At 34.5% G+C, this 23,167-nt stretch overlaps 1 protein-coding gene across 5 annotated transcripts in view; it reads right to left on the reverse strand.

Annotated features, from left to right (window-relative positions):
* Nucleotides 1-1,376: 1,376 nt before the first annotated feature.
* hiw (highwire) overlaps nucleotides 1,377-23,167 on the reverse strand; it is a 304,196-nt gene continuing 282,405 nt past the window's right edge. For all 5 annotated transcript variants that reach the window (XM_065366873.1, XM_065366872.1, XM_065366871.1 and 2 more), the window contains exons 43-75: nucleotides 20,471-20,674; nucleotides 20,208-20,380; nucleotides 19,816-19,948; nucleotides 17,100-17,244; nucleotides 15,838-16,008; nucleotides 15,675-15,705; nucleotides 15,362-15,540; nucleotides 15,175-15,261; nucleotides 14,919-15,073; nucleotides 14,269-14,825; nucleotides 13,998-14,177; nucleotides 10,609-10,855; nucleotides 10,090-10,525; nucleotides 9,618-9,992; nucleotides 9,326-9,528; nucleotides 9,100-9,237; nucleotides 8,785-8,990; nucleotides 8,595-8,706; nucleotides 7,463-7,687; nucleotides 7,238-7,352; nucleotides 6,969-7,156; nucleotides 6,745-6,876; nucleotides 6,392-6,652; nucleotides 6,168-6,304; nucleotides 5,620-5,836; nucleotides 5,304-5,528; nucleotides 5,087-5,215; nucleotides 4,767-5,012; nucleotides 4,497-4,685; nucleotides 4,023-4,130; nucleotides 3,737-3,916; nucleotides 3,393-3,663; nucleotides 1,377-3,308 (exon numbers count right to left, since the gene is read on the reverse strand). In XM_065366873.1, coding sequence (XP_065222945.1) covers nucleotides 3,193-3,308; nucleotides 3,393-3,663; nucleotides 3,737-3,916; nucleotides 4,023-4,130; nucleotides 4,497-4,685; nucleotides 4,767-5,012; nucleotides 5,087-5,215; nucleotides 5,304-5,528; nucleotides 5,620-5,836; nucleotides 6,168-6,304; nucleotides 6,392-6,652; nucleotides 6,745-6,876; nucleotides 6,969-7,156; nucleotides 7,238-7,352; nucleotides 7,463-7,687; nucleotides 8,595-8,706; nucleotides 8,785-8,990; nucleotides 9,100-9,237; nucleotides 9,326-9,528; nucleotides 9,618-9,992; nucleotides 10,090-10,525; nucleotides 10,609-10,855; nucleotides 13,998-14,177; nucleotides 14,269-14,825; nucleotides 14,919-15,073; nucleotides 15,175-15,261; nucleotides 15,362-15,540; nucleotides 15,675-15,705; nucleotides 15,838-16,008; nucleotides 17,100-17,244; nucleotides 19,816-19,948; nucleotides 20,208-20,380; nucleotides 20,471-20,674 — 6,471 coding nt within the window. In that variant the 3' untranslated portion in view covers nucleotides 1,377-3,192. The remainder of the gene's footprint in view (nucleotides 3,309-3,392; nucleotides 3,664-3,736; nucleotides 3,917-4,022; nucleotides 4,131-4,496; nucleotides 4,686-4,766; nucleotides 5,013-5,086; nucleotides 5,216-5,303; nucleotides 5,529-5,619; nucleotides 5,837-6,167; nucleotides 6,305-6,391; nucleotides 6,653-6,744; nucleotides 6,877-6,968; nucleotides 7,157-7,237; nucleotides 7,353-7,462; nucleotides 7,688-8,594; nucleotides 8,707-8,784; nucleotides 8,991-9,099; nucleotides 9,238-9,325; nucleotides 9,529-9,617; nucleotides 9,993-10,089; nucleotides 10,526-10,608; nucleotides 10,856-13,997; nucleotides 14,178-14,268; nucleotides 14,826-14,918; nucleotides 15,074-15,174; nucleotides 15,262-15,361; nucleotides 15,541-15,674; nucleotides 15,706-15,837; nucleotides 16,009-17,099; nucleotides 17,245-19,815; nucleotides 19,949-20,207; nucleotides 20,381-20,470; nucleotides 20,675-23,167) is intronic.

A 23,167-nucleotide genomic window follows, 5' to 3' on the forward strand; every position in this document is an offset into this window, starting at 1 on the left:
GCATGTACCTATTATAAAATAACTCTATAGTTATTCTATACTCTTTGATCTTTATACCCATTTTAATATGTATTTGATTTCATTATTTCTGATTAACAATAAACATATTATCACTTTAGTGTAATTAATATGAGTTTTATTGGTAATTAGAGATTATTTCTGTGAAGAATGAGCTGCATGACTGAAACCTCTCCGATATTTTGAGCTAACCTGGCGAGGCGTAAATTCACTACCTTAGGGAATATTTCTTGACTCAATCACGTAGGTAGGAATTATGATAATAACCATCTATATCAATCATGCCTGATCTCACTCTATCAAGTCCAGACACAGAAGAATCGAAAGAGGATCTCAAACCCAAAATACACCACGAGCAAAAATCTCACCTAGATAATGAAATGAATTTTTCGATTTTTGGCATTTAAAAAAATTAAAATTTGGCCCATTTCTTAAGAAAAAATCAAAATGTAATTAAATTGACATTAAAAGCTATAATTTGATTTAATGTATTCTTTATTTTCCACTTCTCAAGTTGATTAGTGATGGTTTAAAACCGTTCTGGAGCCTCCAGCGGAAATTTCAGCTTTTTTTGCAAACAATAAATATTTTACTTTTTTTCAAAAATAAAGTAGGTACCTACATGATTGCTGGAGAAGATTTTTAATTTGAACTGACACAAAATGATTTTGAAAATACCTATGTGCTTTATTTGAGTTTTAATTTAACTAAGAATGGAAGCCTATCAAAAATTTCTCGATTTTATCACATTCTTTGGTACTTTTTCATTCAACAGTCCCATTTTTTTGATTTCAATATTCATCATTAACATGTAACTATAACCAACAGCCAACAGGTAAACATATTAATAAAATACATTCAAACTTGTTTCAATTTCTCGATAATGATGACAAGCAATAGTGCACACCGAATTACACTTAGGTCGGTAGAGGTACATCACACAATAACGAATTAAACTCATTGTGCCCGTTGAGCATTTTCACTTTTTTATTCATACCATCACAGGTGGTCATTATGCTAAACATTCACCATACCAGTTCCCTATTCGTCCAGACGGAAGATGACGAAAATATTAACGAATCGAAACAGCTATATCAAAATATCGTTGACAGGTAAAGTAAACATTAATTCATTATTCGTACAATCCCTATAGCATGTTGACTTCTTCGGGGAAATATGAAAAGAAGAAAAATCTACTCGTCTCTAAATCAATTATATTAATACAATCAATTACTAAATGGTAAAAGCTCATCTGTACTATGTGGCCATAGAAATATAGATACCTATGTGTGATGTACCTAGTGTAACATTTTTTCAGTTATGTTTCATTTTTGACGCTGAAAAAAAAATGAAAATCATTCAAGGGGGCGCACGGCGTAATAATTTTATTGAAACATCACCATTATAATCTTGATTAAAAACGCAATAAGTGATAACAAGAGATCATGTATATTAAACTACAGGGTGTTCCAGAATAACCTTTCACTTTTGTTTTATTAGTAGCTCTGAGAGAAAAATGGTTACGGAAATTTTTTTATAACCAAAATGAAGTAGAAATGTGCCGTTTTTAGACCATATATTTGAGTTTTCATTATAAATTAAGTTTTAAAAATTATTCCACCAAGATGTTTTCCATCATTTTTGACACAATCGACCAAACGTTTTTTAAAATTATTGAACACTTTGTTGAGCATTTCTCTTCTAATCAGTCTTGATTCACGAATAATATTATCTAGGAGCTGTTTCAGAGTCCTAGGATCATCTTGATATACTTTTGACTTGAGGTAACCCCATAAAAAAAAATCACATGCTGAAAAATCAGGGGATCGAGGTGGCCATGAAATTTCTGTGTTCAGCGAAATTATTCGATGACCAAAATGCTCACGCAATAAAGAAATCGTGTCCGTTGCGGAATGACAGGTAGCGCCATCCTGTTGGAACCAAGTAACTCTATACTTGTGTCTGCGTTTCAATTCAGGAATGAGAAACTCGTTTAACATTTTGCGATACCTCTCACCGTTCACCGTTTCATCAAACACATACGGTCCCACTATACCGAATTTAGCCACGCCCATCCAAACAGTCAACTTAGCGGAGTGTAGAGGTTTCTCGTGTATTATCATCGGATTCTCTGTCGACCAGTAGCGCATATTTTGTTTATTCACATCACCGTTTAGATAAAAATGAGCTTCATCAGTAAAGAGTAACGAGTTCAATGGAATCTCACCAGTATCAATTCTTGTAAGCATATCCTCGGCAAATGATTTTCTTCTCACAAAATCAGTTTTTTGTAACTTTTGAATGATTAAAATCTTATATGGATGGAAACTGAGGTCTTCAGATAAAATTCGTTGCAGAGAAGTTGGTTTGATTTTTAAATTTAACGCTCGTTTACGTATTGAAGTGGTAGGGGTAGTCTGTACTGAATGCCTTACTCGGTCCGTTGTTTCTGGCGTTCTTACTGATCTTTTCCGACCTGTAGGCTTATTTTTACAAGCATGAGCGGTTTTCTCGAAGTTTTTTACCCATAATTTCACTGTTGGCCTCGATGGCACTTCACTTTTACCGGTAAGTTTAAAATGTTTGCGGAAGGCACGAATTGCACTAATGTAAGAGTCATTATTTTTGAAAAAGGCCTTTACAATAAAAGCGCGCTGCACAGCCGTCCACTTCTCCATGGTAAAAAATTAATACTGAAACATAATTCGGCATGTGTTGGCTACCTGGAACCGCTTTTACCATTCCCCTAACACCATTTGAACGCAGATCAGTGCTCACCAAAATGTGAAAGGTTATTCTGGAACACCCTGTATAATAATTTATAAGTACAGTACGTATGTAGATTATTTACATTTTGAGTATATAATTTGAGCAAAAAAAATAAAATAAAATAAAAAGAAAAACATAAAAAACAATAAAAATTCTTCGACTAGATTGAAAAAAATCACGTATTCAAAGCTTTTAAAAAAGCGTTGATAAAAACCAATAAAAATATTCTCATTTCACTACTTGAAAAAAAATTGCCAAGACGAGTAATCCTTATTACGTTCATATAAAATATTAAGTAGGTAGGTAGGAAAAACGTTTCAAAATATTTATAAATATCAAACGATTGTATAAAAATACCGTGTAAAGAAATAAGTATAGGTAGGTAAATTAGATATACCAGTCAATTTAAAAATTCCTTCCAGTACGACAAACACCACAACCGAGAGCGAATTCTTCTCCGGTTGGAGGATGTTCTATGTGTAAGGGACAATCCTCTACATTCAACGATGTTCCTTTAGGACCTAGAAACAAAAAAAAATTATAGTAAACTTTATTTTAATCGCCATGAACACTACTCTAAAATTACAAGATTCTGATATAGGTACCTGCAGGACAACTTGGTAACTGGGACGGTAAAAGAGTTATGACGTTTTGAAAATCTTCGTGGCAAGCGTTACAAAAATGAGTTGTACCGAAACAAAAGTACACAGCTACTGAACAACAATATCTGCATTTGTATTCGAGAAAATCGGTGCCATGTTTGGGGCATACTCGAGCCCCCGAAATGTCACTACATCCTCCGCAAATCAATTCCTCGGGATTGAAATCTGAATTATCTACTTCAGCTTCGCATCGAGCTTCTCCGCCGTAATATGCCTACATTTAAGAAGAGGAGTTGAATTAATCGTCGTTGAGAATTTATTGTCGTAAGTGGACTCAAATTTAATACCTTTTTGCACTTGAAACAAACGTAATAAGCGTATTTTTCCATTGCATAGGCCGCTGGATCTTCGTAGTTACTGGGACATCCTTCGTATTCTAATCTCATCAAAGCTTTCTTACGCACATCTTTCATCAAATCCCAAATTGGAGAGAGTAGTGTTTTCACCGAATCGTGGAATATTGATCTCTATAAAAGACGAAAGAGTTTAAATAAATTGATCCGTATTAGACTTAGTTAATATCAGTTTCAAAAAAAAAAAAAAACAAAAAAACAATCGTTATTTAAGACCTACTTTACAAATAGGACATTGTTGAAAATTAAACGTGATCCGAGGTCCTGGCCAACGTTTCAACAAAGCGTTTTCGCAACAGTGATAATGAAACACGTGTCCGCAATCGAGCTGGAAATATTTTAAATTAAAATTTGAAATATTACAGTACATAGATAAGTATAATCGGAGCTTGGACTATATTTTTTTGATTGTCTTTACGTAGGCATTTTTTCTATTGACACGTAAAAAATTGTTGGGAGTTGCCTCTCTATGTTTTGATACTTATTTTTTGAAATTCTTAAAGTTTTTTGGAATAATTTTGATACCTACAATTGAATTAATTTTTACTCCCGGAAAATCGAAAAATGAAAAAAAATAAACGTCTCCTCCAAAAAAATTCGACTGCTAGATATGCATATAGGTAGGTAGGTAGGTGCATCTATTGAACAAAACAAATTGCTATGCACAGTCAGTTCAAGAGTTTGAGGAATTTACCTGAATCGAAGGAGCAGCTGATAAGGCTTCGGTAAAGCAAATCATGCACATATCATCAGCATCTTGTTTAAGATTAGAATTCGAAGATGAGCATCCGTGCAAACATGGCAAACACACGTCTTCACCTTTGATACCGCCGCAAATATGTCCGCAAGAGTGAATGTTGATACACGCATTCGTGGCATGTTGCTGTTCAACAGATTGCAGGCGATTCGTACAATGCAACACATTCACTAGATTCGTTATTCATTCGAGCTAAAATTAAAGTACCTGACACTCTTCATCGTAGCAAATTCCATCATCAGAGAGATTATTGGTTGCACGACCACAAAAACGACACATTTCGTTTCTAATTCCAACCCTGTTATAAGTTCCCGTTAATCTGGAATTTTCGCGAAATTCTACCACTCCTTTGAATGTATTCGAGTCTACTAATGCCAACAGCCAGAAAAGCTTGATTCGACCACAGCCCTCGTGTACGTCTACTTTAATAGCCTCTTCTTCTTCTTTACACACCTTGAGACAAATTAACCAATGATAAAATTGAGAAAAATTTCAAAGAGGTACTTATTGAAAAAATGTATGCTTACTTTTCGTTCGTGATCACTACTTTTTCGACTCAGATGAAGGAATCGATCACATTCGAGACATAAAAGTTCGCAAATATTGCACTGAATAATTGCCAGCGTTTTTCCATCGTCGTGATTGCTGCAAAGTGGCTGTGAAATTTGAAAAATTCGTTCAGCATGATGCAGTCTGAGTACCAACCTGACATAAAAACTGTTCAGAATATTATCATTTTCTTACTCTAGGAACGTTTCCTCCGTCTTTTTCACTTTTCCAGTTAGCAGACGATAATTTCTCGACGTGATCTTTGTCTACTCCACATAAGGATGATAGACCAATCCAAAACGTAGCGTATTTCAAACATTCATTGCGATCTGTGGCGATTTTGCATAAATTGGCTAAATTCAACAAATTTTCAGCGATGGCGGATTTTGCTGTCGTTTGCCAAGCTTCAGATATTCGACCCTGAAATTTTCAAAAAAAGTTATAACAAATTGCACAACAGGCCTACTTTTGATAAATATGATAAGAGGGATAAGTGAAGGTTTCATTTTACCGATGCCATATCTTTCAGAAGACCATCAATTTCACTAGCTAATTCTTTGGTAACAGTTCCTTTCAAGTACCATCTGTGAGGATCTTCGCTCAAAGGTTGGAGATGATCTGTGATTGTTACCGTTTTGACTCCTTTGCCATTTCCATTATTTTTCGCTTTTACTTGAATTGAGAGTATTTTGGCTATCACTGCTAAAAATATGTCTAATATGCTACGTCTTTTGAACAAACAAAAAATAATTGGGTAAATAAACGTATAAAAGTAATGAAGCAATAGAAGATAAGCTGAAGACAAATACAGATTTAAATCATGGATACGTTTTGAAGTTTAGATTTAAAAAAACATATTATTGAGAATTAATCTTTTTATTTCTATATTCAACTTTTTTCAAAATTTTTCGAGTTTCTTATTTTTTGATATTTTTCCTGTATTTTAAAAATGTTTCAAGTTGATAAAAAATCTCCATGTAATTAATATTGGATTTACAAAAAAATTCACTCTCCAGCTCATTAAAAAAAAAAAGAAATGTTTTCTAAAAAGCTGCTTACTTATTAATATCAAATGATGACGTCACTGTTCCGGCCAAAACGTGGAAATCCGCAGGTGGCAACGACCTCACATCTGTTATCAAAGCCAGCGTCTTGGGACTTACTTCCGGTAACACTCGTCTCAAAAGCAACACCACCTATAAAATTCAAAAAATTAACATAGGGATGACAATTTCGTCTCAAAATCGTTAAGGTCCTAATTCAGTAGGCAACGACATAGGTACCTGTCTTTGAAGTCTAGCTGTGCCAGCGTGAAGTAATGTCAATAAATCGCTAATTAAATGATATTGTTGAGCCAAATACGATCTTCCAACGTCACTTCCACTCAATGCAGATACCATGCAAAGCATCTCAAAGCAATACGAATCAGCTATATCGCCGTGGAATTCGAAATTGGACGATATACTCGCGTCTGCGTACTTTTCCCATGCTTCTTTGATGATACATGTTTCTTTTTTGATGGCTTGTACGATGTGGTTGCATACCTGAGATAAAAATTTCAATTTTTTGTTAGAGGCTGAAAAAAGCCTACCTACCTAATGTCCTACAGTTTAGGCATACGAAATCGATTACTTACTTGTTTTTGTAAATTGTTCAATTTTCTTCTACTGAAAAGAATGCCTACCATGTGCTCTTTCAAGTCGCTGCTTTCACGTTGCTCAGCGGTTCGAATTTCTGATTGACTAGTTTCGATCAATTCTCCAAAAACCTGAAAATTATAGATAAATAAAAATACATATTATTACCTCTGTGGATTTAAAGGTCAACGTTATTGTTCAAGAAAAAAAGTGATTTATTTACTTGGAAAATGATCAAACGAAACACTTTTAATGTTTCTGACTCGCATTGCCGTTGTTGTAATACAAAAGGAGAAGGCTGTTGAAGAATTTTCGGCGATTCTCCTTCAATTTCGCCCGTAACTTTGATTTGTCTAATACGCAATATGTGATCACCTTTACAATCGATACGAATCATACGTTGATGGGGTTCTGCGAAGAAAAATGATGATAAGTATAAGTTCAAATACGATAAATCTAGATACCTAATTACATACTGATAATGAGCCTTACCAGGAATAAAAGTGGTAACCCAACCGCAATAATCCGGATCTAAATTGATTGTCTTCAGTTTATGAGGGAAATCCGCGTACATTCCGGTCAGAATCATAATGCTGAGTACCTTATGCTATAATTTTCAAGCAAATTCTCAAATTAGTAAATTTGTCCGAAGAGTTCTGAAGGAAGGGGAAAGTCACGGGGGGAAAAGTGAGATAGGTAAAATTTTAAAGAGCTTACATTAGGATCTCTTGTATTATCAACATGCACGTAAACAACTCTCGGATCAACCTCTGGAGGACAGTTTATCACTATAGTTTTCATTTTACGTCGATCTTCTTCTCCAGATTCCCAATAAGTTTCAGTCGAGTTATCGATCAAATTCGCTATTTGTTGCGATTGACTCGATACGGTTATTGAGACGAAAGCTGTGATGTCTCGGAGAACTTGAATGTAATGACCATTCTATAAAATACATACATATGTATGTACATAAATTATCAATGTTATTTTTTAAGTTTTATTTTGAAGACAACGTAAGGTTCTTTTAGAGCAGAGATGAGTTTTTGAAATTTCATCAGAAGACAAGAAATTATTTGAGGAGCAAATTTTTTTATTTTTTCGTTTTCAAGTAATTCAAAAAAAAGATCGTTGTTCCATTTTCTTTCCAATTTTACAAAAAATAAAAATCTCAGAAAATTCTGAACTGAAAAAACACCCATTTCCCTCCAATTATAACGTCACCATTTTATAAAATACATATACTCGTAAGTATCTAGATGGAAATAGGCAAAGGATGACAACTTTATCAATCAAAAGCAACAATTTATTCCAAAAATTTCCAACTTTTTTTTAGAAATTTCCGATTTTTAAACTTGAAAAAAAATACCAAAAATAGAAAAAAAATCAGCAGAGTTGATTAAAATTTAATTGATTTACTGGTACCTAGTTATTTTGTAATACAATTTTTTAAATCGAATTTCAAATAGATAAGTTCATAATAAATTAGGAATTATGACTTTTTTTTAAAATACACTTTTTACTTTAAATATGTGCCAGAAATGTTGAGATTTTGATTTCACTCCTGGCTAAATTATTATGGAAAGTTTTGAGCCATAATTTCAAATCGCCCTGGAAGAGCCAAAAATAAACGTTTAGCGTACTCTCGACCATTTTATGTGTCATCTTTTTCTAAAAAATTGGTCAAAAATTCACTTTTGAACTGGGAACGTTATTTTTTTTTCAAGTCAGGAGATACTGTTTCAGCAATTTCATTTTTCATTTTTTCTTCGACTATACTGAAAAAATTGTGATATGTTTTCCATCTGTGTAGGTACCTAGTTAAGTTAACACCACAATTCAAGTCACTCACTTGGGCCATTACAGAAAGATGACTCTCGTATAAGCTCGTACTACTTGGATCAGGTTCTTCATCATTTTCACTCCGAGATAAAATTTTACTTATGTTTACGAATAGTTTACTCCTGAAACAAGTCCCAACAGGAAATTTTAAAATGTAGGTGGATTTTAAAACGTCCAATAAAAACGATTGATAGACAAACCTGTGCAAAAAGTTGTAATCTGAATGAGTAAATTGGAATCCCCAGCACTTAATGGCCATCTGTTGTAGAGGAGATCCGATCGGAAAAATCATCATTAAGTCAGAAATCGTTTGCAGGAGGGTATGAAATGAGGCAGGTATTTGTTGTCTACATTCTCCAGCTAATGCCATATCAACTAACGGATGCTCACAAATTCGAGTCAAGTCCTAAATTGTAAACAAAAATCATTCACGAATAAAATAGCTACCTACGTCTCATCTATTCTATAAAATATTGTGACCAAATTCTAATTAGGTACGAAATATAGGTACTCACAAATTCATCTTTCCATTCGTTATCATTTTCATAATCATTATCTTCAGTCAAAGGCACTGAAAATGACGATACAAACCACCACATTATATCGTGTAAGGCAATAGGCATCGTTACTGTTCGCAGCAGCCAGTCCATAGCCTGAGCAAAAAAAAAAAAAATGATCAGATTCAGTTAAAAAATATGATATTTGGCATTATGATGATAGAAATTAATCGTATTATCGTACTCGTAATCCGTAATTTTTAAATATTGCTTTTTGCATCACACTTTTCATAGTTGTCCGTAAACACCGTAAATTGTGACATTCTCTTAAGAACGCCAGAATAGGTCTTTCTGTCTGGGTTCCATTATCAGACGTACTGCTCCTTAAATCTTTAAGAACTGATTGCAGTCTCGACGAAGGTTGGCACATTGCAGATAAATTACCACCTATAGAAAAAAATCATCAATAATGTCTCACATTCTACAGCTCATCAGCTAATCTGCATACGAAAAAAATTAATATTGAGAATACTCACTTTCTAAATCACACAAGGCACTGTATCTTTTATTAGCGATCGATGGAGGCGGATTATTTTCATCTTCGTTCGACATCCACGAGTTACCAATCATTGACATAGAACGATGGAAATTTTTCGTAATATTCACTGTATCGTCATCGGCGTTTGGGTCTCCTGAATCACTTTTGATTCGTACACGTCTACGAGTCTCGACGGCAAAAGAATTGATTTCATTGGGTATAACATCGCCATCGATTCCAAATGCCGCCAAGCATCCGAATGTTTTTAGCTTAGGCATAGTTGAAACCATTGGTAAGAATTTATTACTCGTGCTCGATAAGTCCAAGGCAAATAAAGCGTTCTCTTTCATTATTAAATGCATCGGCAATTGCCCTATAGAAATAGACACAAAAATTTGCAAACATTTAAACTGATATCAGTTTTAAGATTTATACCGTAGGTATAAGTAGGTATAAGTAGGTATTTTTACCAGAATATCCATCCTCATGGATCGGATAACGTTGAAACATCGAAGACTTGAATTTCCTATATTGCATGTGACGTTCGCGACAAGCTTCACAAAGTACATACGAAGGGGTCCCTTTGATCCCACCTTCGCCACAGGTGCCTTTCACTTTACTCGTATATTTTCCTTCTGCTGAGTATCCTTTTGAGATGCTGGCTTTACCGCAACCCTTATGAGTACTTTTCATATGATAGGTGACGGGAGAAGGATATTTTCCATTGCATAATTCGCAAATTTCTTCGGTACCGAAACGTTTGTAAAAGTTGATTGGCAATTTATAAACACATTTTTTGTTATCGTCTGATTCGGCTGAGTTTGAACTTATGGTTGATTCTTTGAGTAGATCTTTTTCATCGTTTGATCGACAAGTGGCAGCTTGTTGGTAGTTTTTGGAGAATAACTGAAAGAAACCGAGCGTGTAAAATTAATTAATACCTATCCAGGTAACTTCTTTTTGAAAAATAAATGTTTGAGGGTAATTACTTGGAAGCACGTGTTGGATACTTCGTTCCAAAGTAACACTAAGCATTCTAAAGCTAAAGGTGATGAGGTATTTTCATTTTTTTCACCGCCGATAAATTCTGATCCACTATCAGTGTTTGTTTTATGGGGCGAATCATTCGTGGCCGATGGTAAACTTTTCATGGTTGATGGTTTGATTAAATGGTGGTCATTACCGATCAGTCCTACTTCTACTGAATATCTTAACGTGACATCTTTATTTCTATTGCTGAAAAAATATTCATAATTTTGACCATTACGATATCACAGAAAAACACACGTTTTTTTTATACAATGTATAGCTTTTCTCTCAACAGTTCATCGCCTTCCAATCAATTATGCAGCAAAACAAACGTCATAACAGTACTGTCAAAACCCCTATATAATTTGGGAAATATATATCGGCACGACAGAAAAAGTGATTCGAACGACAGACCATTTGAACGACAAAATAGGCTATTTCAACGACGATTTTTAACGACAGTTCAGCACGACAAGTTAGGTAATACGAACGACAATTTGATTTCATACAAACGGCGAAAGAAATCTAATCCACATCCAAATAAATTATTGCCCGCCTAAAAAGTAATTGCCCGGGAAAATAAATTATTGCCCGCCAAAAAAAAAAATTCGAAAAATTTACTCTTTTTGAAAAAAAAAACAACTTGTAAACATGAATTTACGAGAGTAGAGAACGTTTGTGAAACTTTCCACCTTGTCGCGTCCTTATCAGTAAAAGTGATAGTACATTTAGGTATAGGTGGGTAATTCTCAAAAAAAGGTAAAATTCGTGTACGTGGCAAATTTCTCAGAGATTTTAGCATGAATTTTTCTTTTTTTTGGTCCATTGAATGATCATCCTCCCCACACATTTCACATTTGGTATTGAGATTTTTAGCTCCTCCTTTCATTGGTGTACATTCAATTTTATACCCCAAATGTTCTTGGACTTGGCTGTCACACGCCATGTTTTTAAAAATAAATGTTATTAAGTGTCATGAACTTCATTTTTTTGGAAAAAAATTGACACATTCTCATTATCATAGAACACAAAGGTATATTACTCGTATTGTGCAAATTGCAATTGCAATAAGTCTATAGGAAGTTCACATTTCACATTTGAAAACTGTCACACACTTTTTGCGCCAATTTTAGAGCAATTTTTAATTATTTTTGCTAGCTTCCCAATCTAACATTTTTTTCTGGTAAGTGGCAGCACTGGTTGACTGTTCTCATAGAAATGTTACCCCGCATAATATCAAAATTGACCCTTTTTTTTTAGAGAATTACCCAGGTACATACACTATACAGTTCTCTACGTGATTGATCTGAACACTTGCTCATACTTCGTTCTTCATGGAAGGCCAGCGAAATCGAAAAAAGCACTGCTGGTTTAGTAGACGAACTTTTTATTTTTAATTTTTTGTGACGTGCTGTTTATAATTTTTCATGTCGTTCGTTTTCCCATAAACTTGCATTTTTTTTGTCGTTCATTTCTACATTTTTTTGTCGTGCACATTTTGTCGTTGAATATATTATATAGACGTGCAATAAATTATTCTGTCGGGCAATATCTTACATCGTCGTTCAAATTCATTTACCGTCGTTTGAAAACTTTTTTCGTCGTGAAATGATTATTTTCCCGTGCAATGTCCTTTTTTGTCGTTAAAATGCCCTTTTCTCGTCGTGAAAACGCCTTTTTCTGTCGTGCCGATAAATCACACCCATATAATTTCGGACAGGGTACGTAATTTCGGACACTCAGTGTTTTTGCTCTTTTATTGATAAGAACCAAGGGTACAAGTAAAAGTGAACACTTCTTCTATTAGTTTAGATCACGGACAATCTCCTTGATATAAGAATTTTCATTTTACACTATTTATTTAGCCATTAAAATGGACTTTACAAAGTGCTTCATGTAAAGTGTGGGGAAAAAGTTATTCACAGAGTCTATCCAAATGCTTTCATAACCACGAAAATCGCTCTAAAATATCAAGAAGTCACTGGTAATTAAAAATAAAATTCATTTATCAAATTTCACGTTTTGTTTCTATTATTTAAATCCTAAAAACTGAAAAAGTCGCGAAACGGATCATTATTTCGGACACTTTGGTTAACGCTTTACCGAGTTTGGAAGGGTAACACTGATGCACTTGCAAATGTGTATTTTTCGAGTTCGACGGTATTTTTTCAAGTGTTTTCAGTTTTGATGAAGATATTGTACTATTATTTCACTCATTTTCCTAAAAACCATTCTGAAAAGTAAAAGTCGGAGTCGTAAAATCGTCAACAAGGAGTTTGATAAGAAATTGTTCAATGTTACCAACTTATTTTTCTAATGAGAAAGTGGATAATGAGAGTGCTGAACATTTCCTTGAAAAATCGTTTTTCTCTACATTTCACATCATGGTTCGAGCTGATTTTGAAGGAGTTGTTTTTCAGAGGTAAATAATTTCTTTTTCAACTAAAATTTTCGAGTTCCCACGTTAAAGAAAAAGTGTCCGAAGTTAGGGTACCTTGGACCTAATTTCGGACACTTTTCGGATTCAAATTAAATAAACAAAATCACGTAAAATTTATAAATTGATGTTCAAAAACGATTCACACGATGACATTCTATGAGAATGTGAAGATAAACACCAAGTTGAATCGCTCGTTTTAAAGCCTTTTTCGAAAAACGTGAAAAAGTGTCCGAAATTAGGGGTTTTGACAGTAGTGCAAGTTTAGGTACCAATTTGAGATTTGAAGAAGCAGTCATTCTATGCCAAAAACATAATTCTGAATTAATACATACGAAATCGTAGGTACTTGGTTTTGATTTTTTAATTTAAATTTTTGAAATAAAATATGAATTCTGCCACCTCAACCTCACCAAATTTAATTCTTATGGTGGCAGAAGGTTCATAACTTTAAGTAAGGAATAAAACCCTTCAAACTGCAATCTGATTTATGCAACATTATAAGTAGGTATTAGATAATTAAAAAGGTTTTTAAAAAAATGGGTTCGAATAAATTTTCAAAAAAATTAAAAAAAAATAAAAATGTGATTAGAATTAGAAGTAATTTTTCAAAATCGCTTCAAAATTAATCAGACTAATACTGTTTTTTTTTTTTTTTTTTTTTTTTTTTTTTGAACAAAGAAACGAAATTTAGTATTTCCTTGGAACATTTTGAAAAAAAATCTGGTCGATTTTTGTCGATTTTTTCAGTACAATGTTTCCGTTCCTTCAAGTAGGAAATAGGCAAACCTTGTTACACCCTTGTTAACGCATTGCTTGAGCTTCTTATTTCACAAGTTGAAGGGCGCTGAACTGTAACTGAAGCAAGCAATTAATCTACACATAAATATCTTGAAAATTAAATTGAATTACCTATTATGTTCTCGTCTTACAACCGTATTAATATCTTTTCTCATCAGCTGTGGATAAAATTTAAGATACGAGGCGCAAGTCATCGCATCATGGGCTAATCCTTCATGCCACAGAAACGCTGCAAATACTGCTCTAACCGACTCCGCAACCGAAGGACGAATACCAGTTTTATACTTGATTCTGTGTCAAAAAACACCACATTTATATCTCCCCGTACTATTTGAGTAAAATATTACCTACACCAAAATGCAAAACATCCCCTCAGACTTACTTGGAATCCTTGATACAATAATACTTCTCCCACTCGATAGCTTCGGCAATCTCATCAACATCTGCACTTTTATTATCAAACCCGTGAACAAAATTAAAACGTGATGTATTCGTCGCTTCTGTATTTTTATCGTGAGCTTCTTGCTGAGAAGTCGAAGGGACTGCAGTTGCAGTTTCGACTCCTGTTTTGATCTCTTCTGTTTCCGGTTTGGATTTTTCCATTAAAGGAGATTCAATGATGCTTTCGTTCTGATCTTCGTCGCTGCTAGCGTCGTCTATACCACTGGGTAAATCGTCGTCGGAATCCATTCCTTCGTAAGAGTAGTCATCAGAGGACCTGGAGATACGATCGGGTTCTAATTTCTTGTTCGAGTCGTCTGTAATTTCTACTTCGGTTGATTTACAAGGGCCAGCAAGAGTGCTGGTGGTTGTACAGTTGAATGATATTGTCGCTTCTTGGGCTTTGATCATGCTGAGGTCGGGTTTCATGTTTATGGCTACTTTGGGTAGGATTTTGGGCGATGTTTGAGTTCCTGTCTGTACCACTGGTAGTTTCTCCTACGATCAGAATTATGTTTTATTTGTGGCGATGCGAGCTTATTTCAACAAAACAATATGGATTGATTTTTTTTTTAAATTGGGATAAATTACCTCGAATGAAATTTTAGAAGCAAACATCATCACACTGTCGCTAGAAGTATCGATGGAAGCTTGGTATCCTCCAGATGACGTACTAACGGCGCCACTGCTATCGCTCATTGAAGATATTCGAAATACCGAAATTTCTGGTGTTTTGTCAAATTTATCTGCGCCAAGACAATATCATTTTGTATTAATTTATGTATTTAAGATTCGAAGCCAGTAACGCCCCCTCATCTCTTCCTTATGAAAGTGGAAATATACTAACCTACAAACGAGCCAAATTGTGGAGTATTAGCTCTGCTACTTGGACTAGATTCCGAATCTGCTAAATCTGAAGTACTCGTCATTCGAGCTGTAGAATTTATAAAAAACATAACACGCGATATTTAATCAAAATCCTCCTTTCTAAACCTACATTTCACAATTATAGGTATAAATTGATAAGTAATTACCTAAAGAAGTAGTAATTTTAGGCACATGTTCTCCTAGTCTCTTTTTCTTGGGCGTGGGTGGAACACTCGCTGTTAAATTGAGGTTTTGGTTACCACTCCGTTCATGCGTCGATTCATCGTCGTGGATATTTGTAATATTCTGAATGTTCCTGGGCGATATGGAGACATTTCTGTCAGATCTGAAACAACGCAGAATACAAAATGAAGAATTTTAAATAAATTAAATTGATATGTGTTTAGGTTATCTACTTTTTTAAAATTTTATTATTATTATTATTTTTTTTGCAGATATCGAATAAACCATTAAACTTACTTTGGTCCCTTCTTTTTTTGATGGAAAGAACCTGTAAAAATACATAAATACATGTGAGAAAAAAAATCGTGATAATTTTACTTCACTTGGGTTATCTACGAATATTTATAAGCACCTAGCCCAAAGATGTCGATATTTCTAGCAAGGATTTACTCTTACTCACCAGTATCCTTTGAAGTTTGAAGACAAATGTGTTGAGATTCCTCAGAACTGACAGGATTATGATTATGATCATTATCACTGTCGTCGCTGCTGGTCGAAGAGCTGTCCACCACTTCAGTTCCAGTTACTTTAGATGATATTTCATCCCATTTTAGCGCTTTTAAGAACATATCTACGTCAGAACAAATTTAAATTAAAACCAAGGTAATCGAATATTCATTTTAATCGTTTAAATAGGTAGGTAAATAAAGATATCTTTATAATGATGAGGTAACTATGGTTTTTGGAGTAAGAGGTATGCAGCTCTTCATAAAAACCTTTTCATGCAAAAAATCATCTTAGAATTGTTTGTTTGTATAAAGGGATTTCCAAAAAGACTATATTATGTTGAACTCCTGTTCATCTCTATCATTTTCCAGCAAAAAAAAAATGGCGTTGGATTATTGAAATTCTAAATTTTCTCTCTTCAATGAGATGTTTTCGGGACTGGTCAGATCAAAAAAAAAGATAGAGGTAGGGTTGCAAAAAGCCAAATGATCTTTAACAACCTAAAGAATAGGTACCTACCTATTTTTAAAATTTAATTTTGAAAAATTTCGGAACTTGGGTAAGTACTGTTTAAATACGAATAGGCATTTTGGGAAGAGGGAATGTTGAGCTGGTAAAACAGAGACATTTTTTAAGGCTGACTTTTCTCATTCGTTTTTCTAAAATACCTACTTACATATATTTTTTTCAATTTCAAGAAATAAATTAAACAATAAATAAGCACGAGAGATTACTTGAAACGAGTTGCGCTCTCTGACGCAGACTTTCTGAACGAATGGGTAACTTTTAGCGTCATCTACTTTTTTAGATCTCTAATTCCCTACTTGTGGGTCTTTTTTCATTTTGCAAGAGAGAGCGCAATTCAGAGACATGCTTCTTTAATAAATTAGATACACGTGTGTATACTTGATCAAAAGCGTAAAGGTATTCGTAATTTGATTTTTCCTACCTCCGAACCTATTAAAGACAGTCTTTGAAATAGGTAACGAATATAACTTACTATTTAATTTAACACCTGAAAAATTCTAAAATTTCAATTTATCTCGATTAAAAGATTCTTACGAACACGAGACAATTTATAAATAAGTGAAACGAGAATCACCTTGAACTGATGTCTCAAATAACACGCCAGACTCTCTCATACATAAGGTATCTATACTCGTATTCGTATTTTTTAATTTATCCACGAGAGACGAAAATAATTACTATACTCGCCTTTATTTATACTAAAATCACTTCTCAAGTATACAATCTGCGATTTATCCACAGCCAGGGACCAAACGCTGTCGTATTGTTTCAAGTCGAATCTCTTCATAGCTTCTTTATCCAGCTTAATCCACATTCCTTCTTTGTTATAAATCTGCAACATGAAACATTGTATTTGTAAATGTTGCGGTTTGATCTCGTTCAGAGAATTTCTCAACTTAACAAACACAACCAAGCAGGTAAACAACTTACAAGGGAGGTGCCCCAGGTGACATGCACCGATTTGAATGATACTTGCACCATTGGATAGAGGACATCGAACATAGTCTACCACGAAATTTTCAGCTGCTGAAGTTAATATTTCGATTTTTCAGAGCAATTTTTCGATTTTCACATAGCAATTTTGAAAAATTGGCCAAAAATAGTCGGCGGAGGTCGCATACCGAAACCATTAATATTATTTGGGTATCTCAATACATATGATGAGACTAGCCCACGGTGAAAATTTCAGCTGCTGAAGTTCATATTTGAGCCCTCCAGGGCGATTTTTCTATTTTCGCATGGCAATTTTGAGAAATTGGTCAAAAATAGTCGGCGGAGGTCGCATACTGAAACCTTCAATATTATTTGGTCATTTCAATACATATGATGAGACTAGCCCACGGTGAAATTTTCAGCTGCTGAAGTTAATATTTGAGCCCTCCAGGGCGATTTTTTGATTTTCACATTGCAATTTTGACAAATTGGCCAAAAATAGTCGGCGGAGGTCGCATACCGAAACCATTAATATTATTTGGGTATCTCAATACATATGATGAGACTAGCCCACGGTGAAAATTTCAGCTGCTGAAGTTCATATTTGAGCCCTCCAGGGCGATTTTTCTATTTTCGCATGGCAATTTTGAGAAATTGGTCAAAAATAGTCGGCGGAGGTCGCATACTGAAACCTTCAATATTATTTGGTCATTTCAATACATATGATGAGACTAGCCCACGGTGAAATTTTCAGCTGCTGAAGTTAATATTTGAGCCCTCCAGGGCGATTTTTTGATTTTCACATTGCAATTTTGACAAATTGGCCAAAAATAAGCGGCGGAGGTCGTATACCGAAACCTTCAATATTATTTGGTCATTTCAATACATATGATGAGACTAGCCCACGGTGAAATTTTCAGCTGCTGAAGTTAATATTTGAGCCCTCCAGGGCGATTTTTTGATTTTCACATTGCAATTTTGACAAATTGGCCAAAAATAGTCGGCGGAGGTCGCATACCGAAACCATTAATATTATTTGGGTATCTCAATACATATGATGAGACTAGCCCACGGTGAAAATTTCAGCTGCTGAAGTTCATATTTGAGCCCTCCAGGGCGATTTTTCTATTTTCGCATGGCAATTTTGAGAAATTGGTCAAAAATAGTCGGCGGAGGTCGCATACTGAAACCTTCAATATTATTTGGTCATTTCAATACATATGATGAGACTAGCCCACGGTGAAATTTTCAGCTGCTGAAGTTAATATTTGAGCCCTCCAGGGCGATTTTTTGATTTTCACATTGCAATTTTGACAAATTGGCCAAAAATAAGCGGCGGAGGTCGTATACCGAAACCTTTAATATTATTTGGGTATCTCAATACATATGATGAGACTAGCCCACGGTGAAAATTTCAGCTGCTGAAGTTGATATTTGACCCTTCCAGGGCGATTTTTTGATTTTCACATTGCAATTTTGACAAATTGGCCAAAAATAGTCGGCGGAGGTCGCATACCGAAACCTTCAATATTATTTGGGCATTTCAATACATATGATGAGACTAGCCCACGGTGAAAATTTCAACTGCTGAAGTTCATATTTGAGCCTTCCAGGGCATTTTTCTATTTTTGCATGGCAATTTTGAGAAGTAGAAAAATTGCCCAGGAGGGCTGAAATATCAACTTCAGCAGCTGAAAATTTCACCGTGGGCTAGTGTCATCATATGTATTGAAATGCCCAAATAATATTGAAGGTTTCGGTATGCGACCTCCGCCGCTTATTTTTGGCCAATTTGTCAAAATTGCAATGTGAAAATCAAAAAATCGCCCTGGATGGCTCAAATATCAACTTCAGCAGCTGAAAATTTCACCGTGGGCTAGTGTCATCATATGTATTGAAATGCCCAAATAATATTGAAGGTTTCGGTATGCGACCTCCGCCGCTTATTTTTGGCCAATTTGTCAAAATTGCAACGTGAAAATCAAAAAATCGCCCTGGAGGGCTCAAATATTAACTTCAGCAGCTGAAAATTTCACCGTGGGCTAGTCTCATCATATGTATTGAGATACTCAAATAATATTAAAGGTTTCGGTATGCGACCTCCGCCGACTATTTTTGGCCAATTTTTCAAAATTGCTATGTGAAAATCGAAAAATTGCTCTGAAAAATCGAAATATTAACTTCAGCAGCTGAAAATTTCGTGGTAGACTATGTTCGATGTCCTCTATCCAATGGTGCAAGAATCATTCAAATCGGTGCATGTCACCTGGGGCACCTCCCTTGTTAGGTCACGTTTCGTTTGAAAAATTCGTCGGCGGAAAAAAATTCCGACGTTTTCTCTCTTTCAAAAGCCGGCGAAAATTTTCCAAAGTCTTTTAGTATACTCGAGGGATGAGAAAAAGGAGACGAAAAATCAATCTTTTTAAACCTATACCTCGAGGTTATCTGCGGTGTACGTTGGGTTGCTTACTTGTTCATCTGAAGTGACACTCTGATCAGAGAATATCATGCCGACGGTGGGAGCTTTGAGACTAGGATACGCTCGAATATTGTGACCCGATACGCCGCACTTCACTACTCGATAAACCTTTATATCGTTATTTCTGTCAAACAAAAAAACAATTCTATGAAAATCTGTCAATTTCATTCGCTTCAAACCAGCGTTATTTTCCCATTCGCGACGAGTAACGTGAAACCTATGATAGGTAGGTATGTTTTTTATGTACAGTACTGGTACGTAGGTATGTACTATGTTTGTAAAATGTCGAATGCATTTTTTTATCCGATAATACGATATGTTTTTGAAACATTTCTCGTAAACATGGACTGATAAAAGCCTGAAGAAGAGAAAAGGCTACGTACATTGTTATTTTTTCGGGCAAGTTGGCGTTAGTTTGATTAACCACAGTTTGTAATAACTCGAAATCGTAATGTTTATGATATTTCAGACACCATCCTTCTGGGTACAGTTGCTTGCAATACATTGTAATACATTCGTGAATCAATTTCACCCAAACACCGTCCTCATTTTCGACCTGTAGGTACAAAAAAATACGTAGATTTTTCATCATTTATCCGAATCTGACAGGTGAATAATATACTGATTGAAATTATGCATAGCTTACTTCGTCTATATACGTAACAATTCCACCAGGCTCGACGAATCCTACAGGTTCACATTGTAATGATGGCTGGGCACGAATACGTAGGCCAGCGCTGTACTGTTTACCAAATCGCAGTTTTTTCTCTTCGTAAACTATACACGACGATTTACTATACAGCGGTGGAGATAGCCCATGAGGTGTATCTTTCACTTCTACTTTTAAATCCTACAATCGTAAAATTATATTATTTATACTAACTCGTGTAGAGTGGATCCCTTCCCCCATTTCCCAATCCAATTAGTGCTTATTATAGGTACCTATACATCCTATACATGCAGTTGGATATTCACATGAGTGTAGGTAACGATAACTACGAGAGGTAGGTAAGGTACCATGTATTTCTGTAAAACCAACCAGCCGAAGGGGTTTTATTTTAAAACGTTTGTCGAGTAGATAAATTTGATTTACAATTGTGACCGATCGACGACGCTCTCGTATTCTGAACTCGATGAACCGGTCCTAGATGACCTCTCTCGTTCAACCACTCAAAGATAGCTACTAGTATTATGATTCGTGTGGCTACTAGTTCATCTCGTAAAGGTACAATACACGATAGGTATCTGAGTAACAAGTGAATTGCGAGATATTGTATATTATATTGTTATAATGATTCTGGGTGCCTCATTCAGCATTTTGCACAGCAGTTGTCAGAAATAGGGGTATTATTATCTGCCTACCTAGTATGGAAATTATAAATAATTTCATCGCAAGATGTGCATTTTCAGTTACCTACCTATTTATTTTGCAAGAATACACGCGAGATCGTGATTTTATACTTAGGTAGGTACCTCTTATTGTTATTCATGGACTGAACTGAGAAGAATATTTCAAAAACCAACAACATGATCAAAATAATACTAAATCGTAAGGTAGCAGATAGATAGTAGATGCCAACAATATTTAAAAATAGTACCTAGGTAGGTACCAAACTATTTTCTAATTTTTAATTGAATGTTCAAGAAAGTCAAAAGCGATGAAAATAGAAGTAGGTAATAAACAGAAAATGATGAATCAAGTGATTATTTTTTTTCTAAACCAACATAGAATTCTATAATAAATCAAAAAAAAATTTCTCAAGATGATTTAAATCTCGATATCTATCAAGTTGATATTAGGGTGATTAGTTTCCCATACAAAAAATGTCTACTTCAATGCCTCTCTTTCCCCTCCCCCTCCCACGATGAGAGTTTATAAGTTTTAAAAATTGGAAATTTTTCCCATACTTTTTGAAATTTTGTTCAGGTGATTTTTAGATGTCCAGTATTTCAAATTCTAAAATTTCGAAGCCGAAAAAATTGAATTCTTCATCTATTAAAATACGAGTAGGTAATTTTGTTTTTCTATATTAAACATTGGTGGAGGGGAAAGGAAGGGTTCGAAGACGTTGATTTAATTTTTGTAACCAATAACCATTCGATCCCAAAATCTCTGCAAAGTTTCAAAAATTACATACAATAATTTAGTATTATCAAAATCCAGATTTTTGAGAGCGCTGAATTCATTTTTATAATGATCACTTTTACAAGCCGGTTAGGCGGTGACTCACCCCAAAAACTTCAAATCAGTCAGAAGTCATTTGAAATAAAATAGGTGTAGGTACTTGTGATCTATCGAAATGGAATAAAATTCTACAGTGAATACAAAAAAGAGCAATCATTTTTACATTGCTTTCAAAACTGTATTTTTTTCTCTCCAAAATTTGGAATTTTGTAGTGATTTTTTTCTATGTATTTTAAGACAACGTAGGGGTAAAGACCCAGTTTTTTCACCCACTCTAGGGTTTTTACCCCCCCCCCCCCCAAATAATTTTCTGAAAAATAAGCAACCAAAGTCATGAATTGATTTGAAAACCATATTAACATGTTTTGTGCTTCTTTTGTAACACAATGCCATTGAAAAGCTGCATTTTCCATTCGATGTTCATGGTTCAGGAAACTACGAAAAAAATGATGTGAATTTTAGTCGATTTTCTTAACAAAATTTTAAAAAAGCGTGTTTTGATTTTAATTATTGGACGCGCTAATTTCCATCAACATCGCTGAATTCTACACTCTCTGGTCTATTAGATGACGAGCTATTTTATTTTTCATCAAAATTGTTTGCTAACAATTTTTAATGGGGAGGGGGATAAAAAAAATAGGGAAGGATTTGAGCCCAGTTTTATATTTTTTACCGGGTAAAAAAATTAGGGAATCCATATCAATTTTTGTTCTCCAATTTTTTATCCCCCCCCCCCAATTTTTAGAATTTTAGTTCATTTTTGGGAAAGAATTTGAATGTTTTAGGAAACGTTGGATCATGTTGTTACAATTGAAAACACAGCAAAAAATGGGAGGAAGGGTAAAAATTGCGTATGGGGGTAAAAAATATCAAACTCATTTTTTTCAAAATGTACGCTGATTTCAAAAAGCTTTTTAGTTTTTACCTATCTGTAGCATTATTAGATAAGAAAAATATTTAAAATATGTCTGTCGAGTCACGACAATTTTCACTTCTATTCTAAAACTTGAAGTTCTGGTTTCAAAAATTTATTTATTTTTTTTTGCAAATTTTCAAACATTAAAAAGAGTTTAGTTTTGTGCTGTCCTGAACTGAAAAATAGCGATGATGATATTTTTTGTTTTGTTCCATAAAAAATACGGTAATTTTTCGATGAAT

The sequence above is a fragment of the Planococcus citri genome, chromosome 5, assembly GCF_950023065.1.
Source record: "Planococcus citri chromosome 5, ihPlaCitr1.1, whole genome shotgun sequence".
Taxonomy (NCBI): domain Eukaryota; kingdom Metazoa; phylum Arthropoda; class Insecta; order Hemiptera; family Pseudococcidae; genus Planococcus; species Planococcus citri.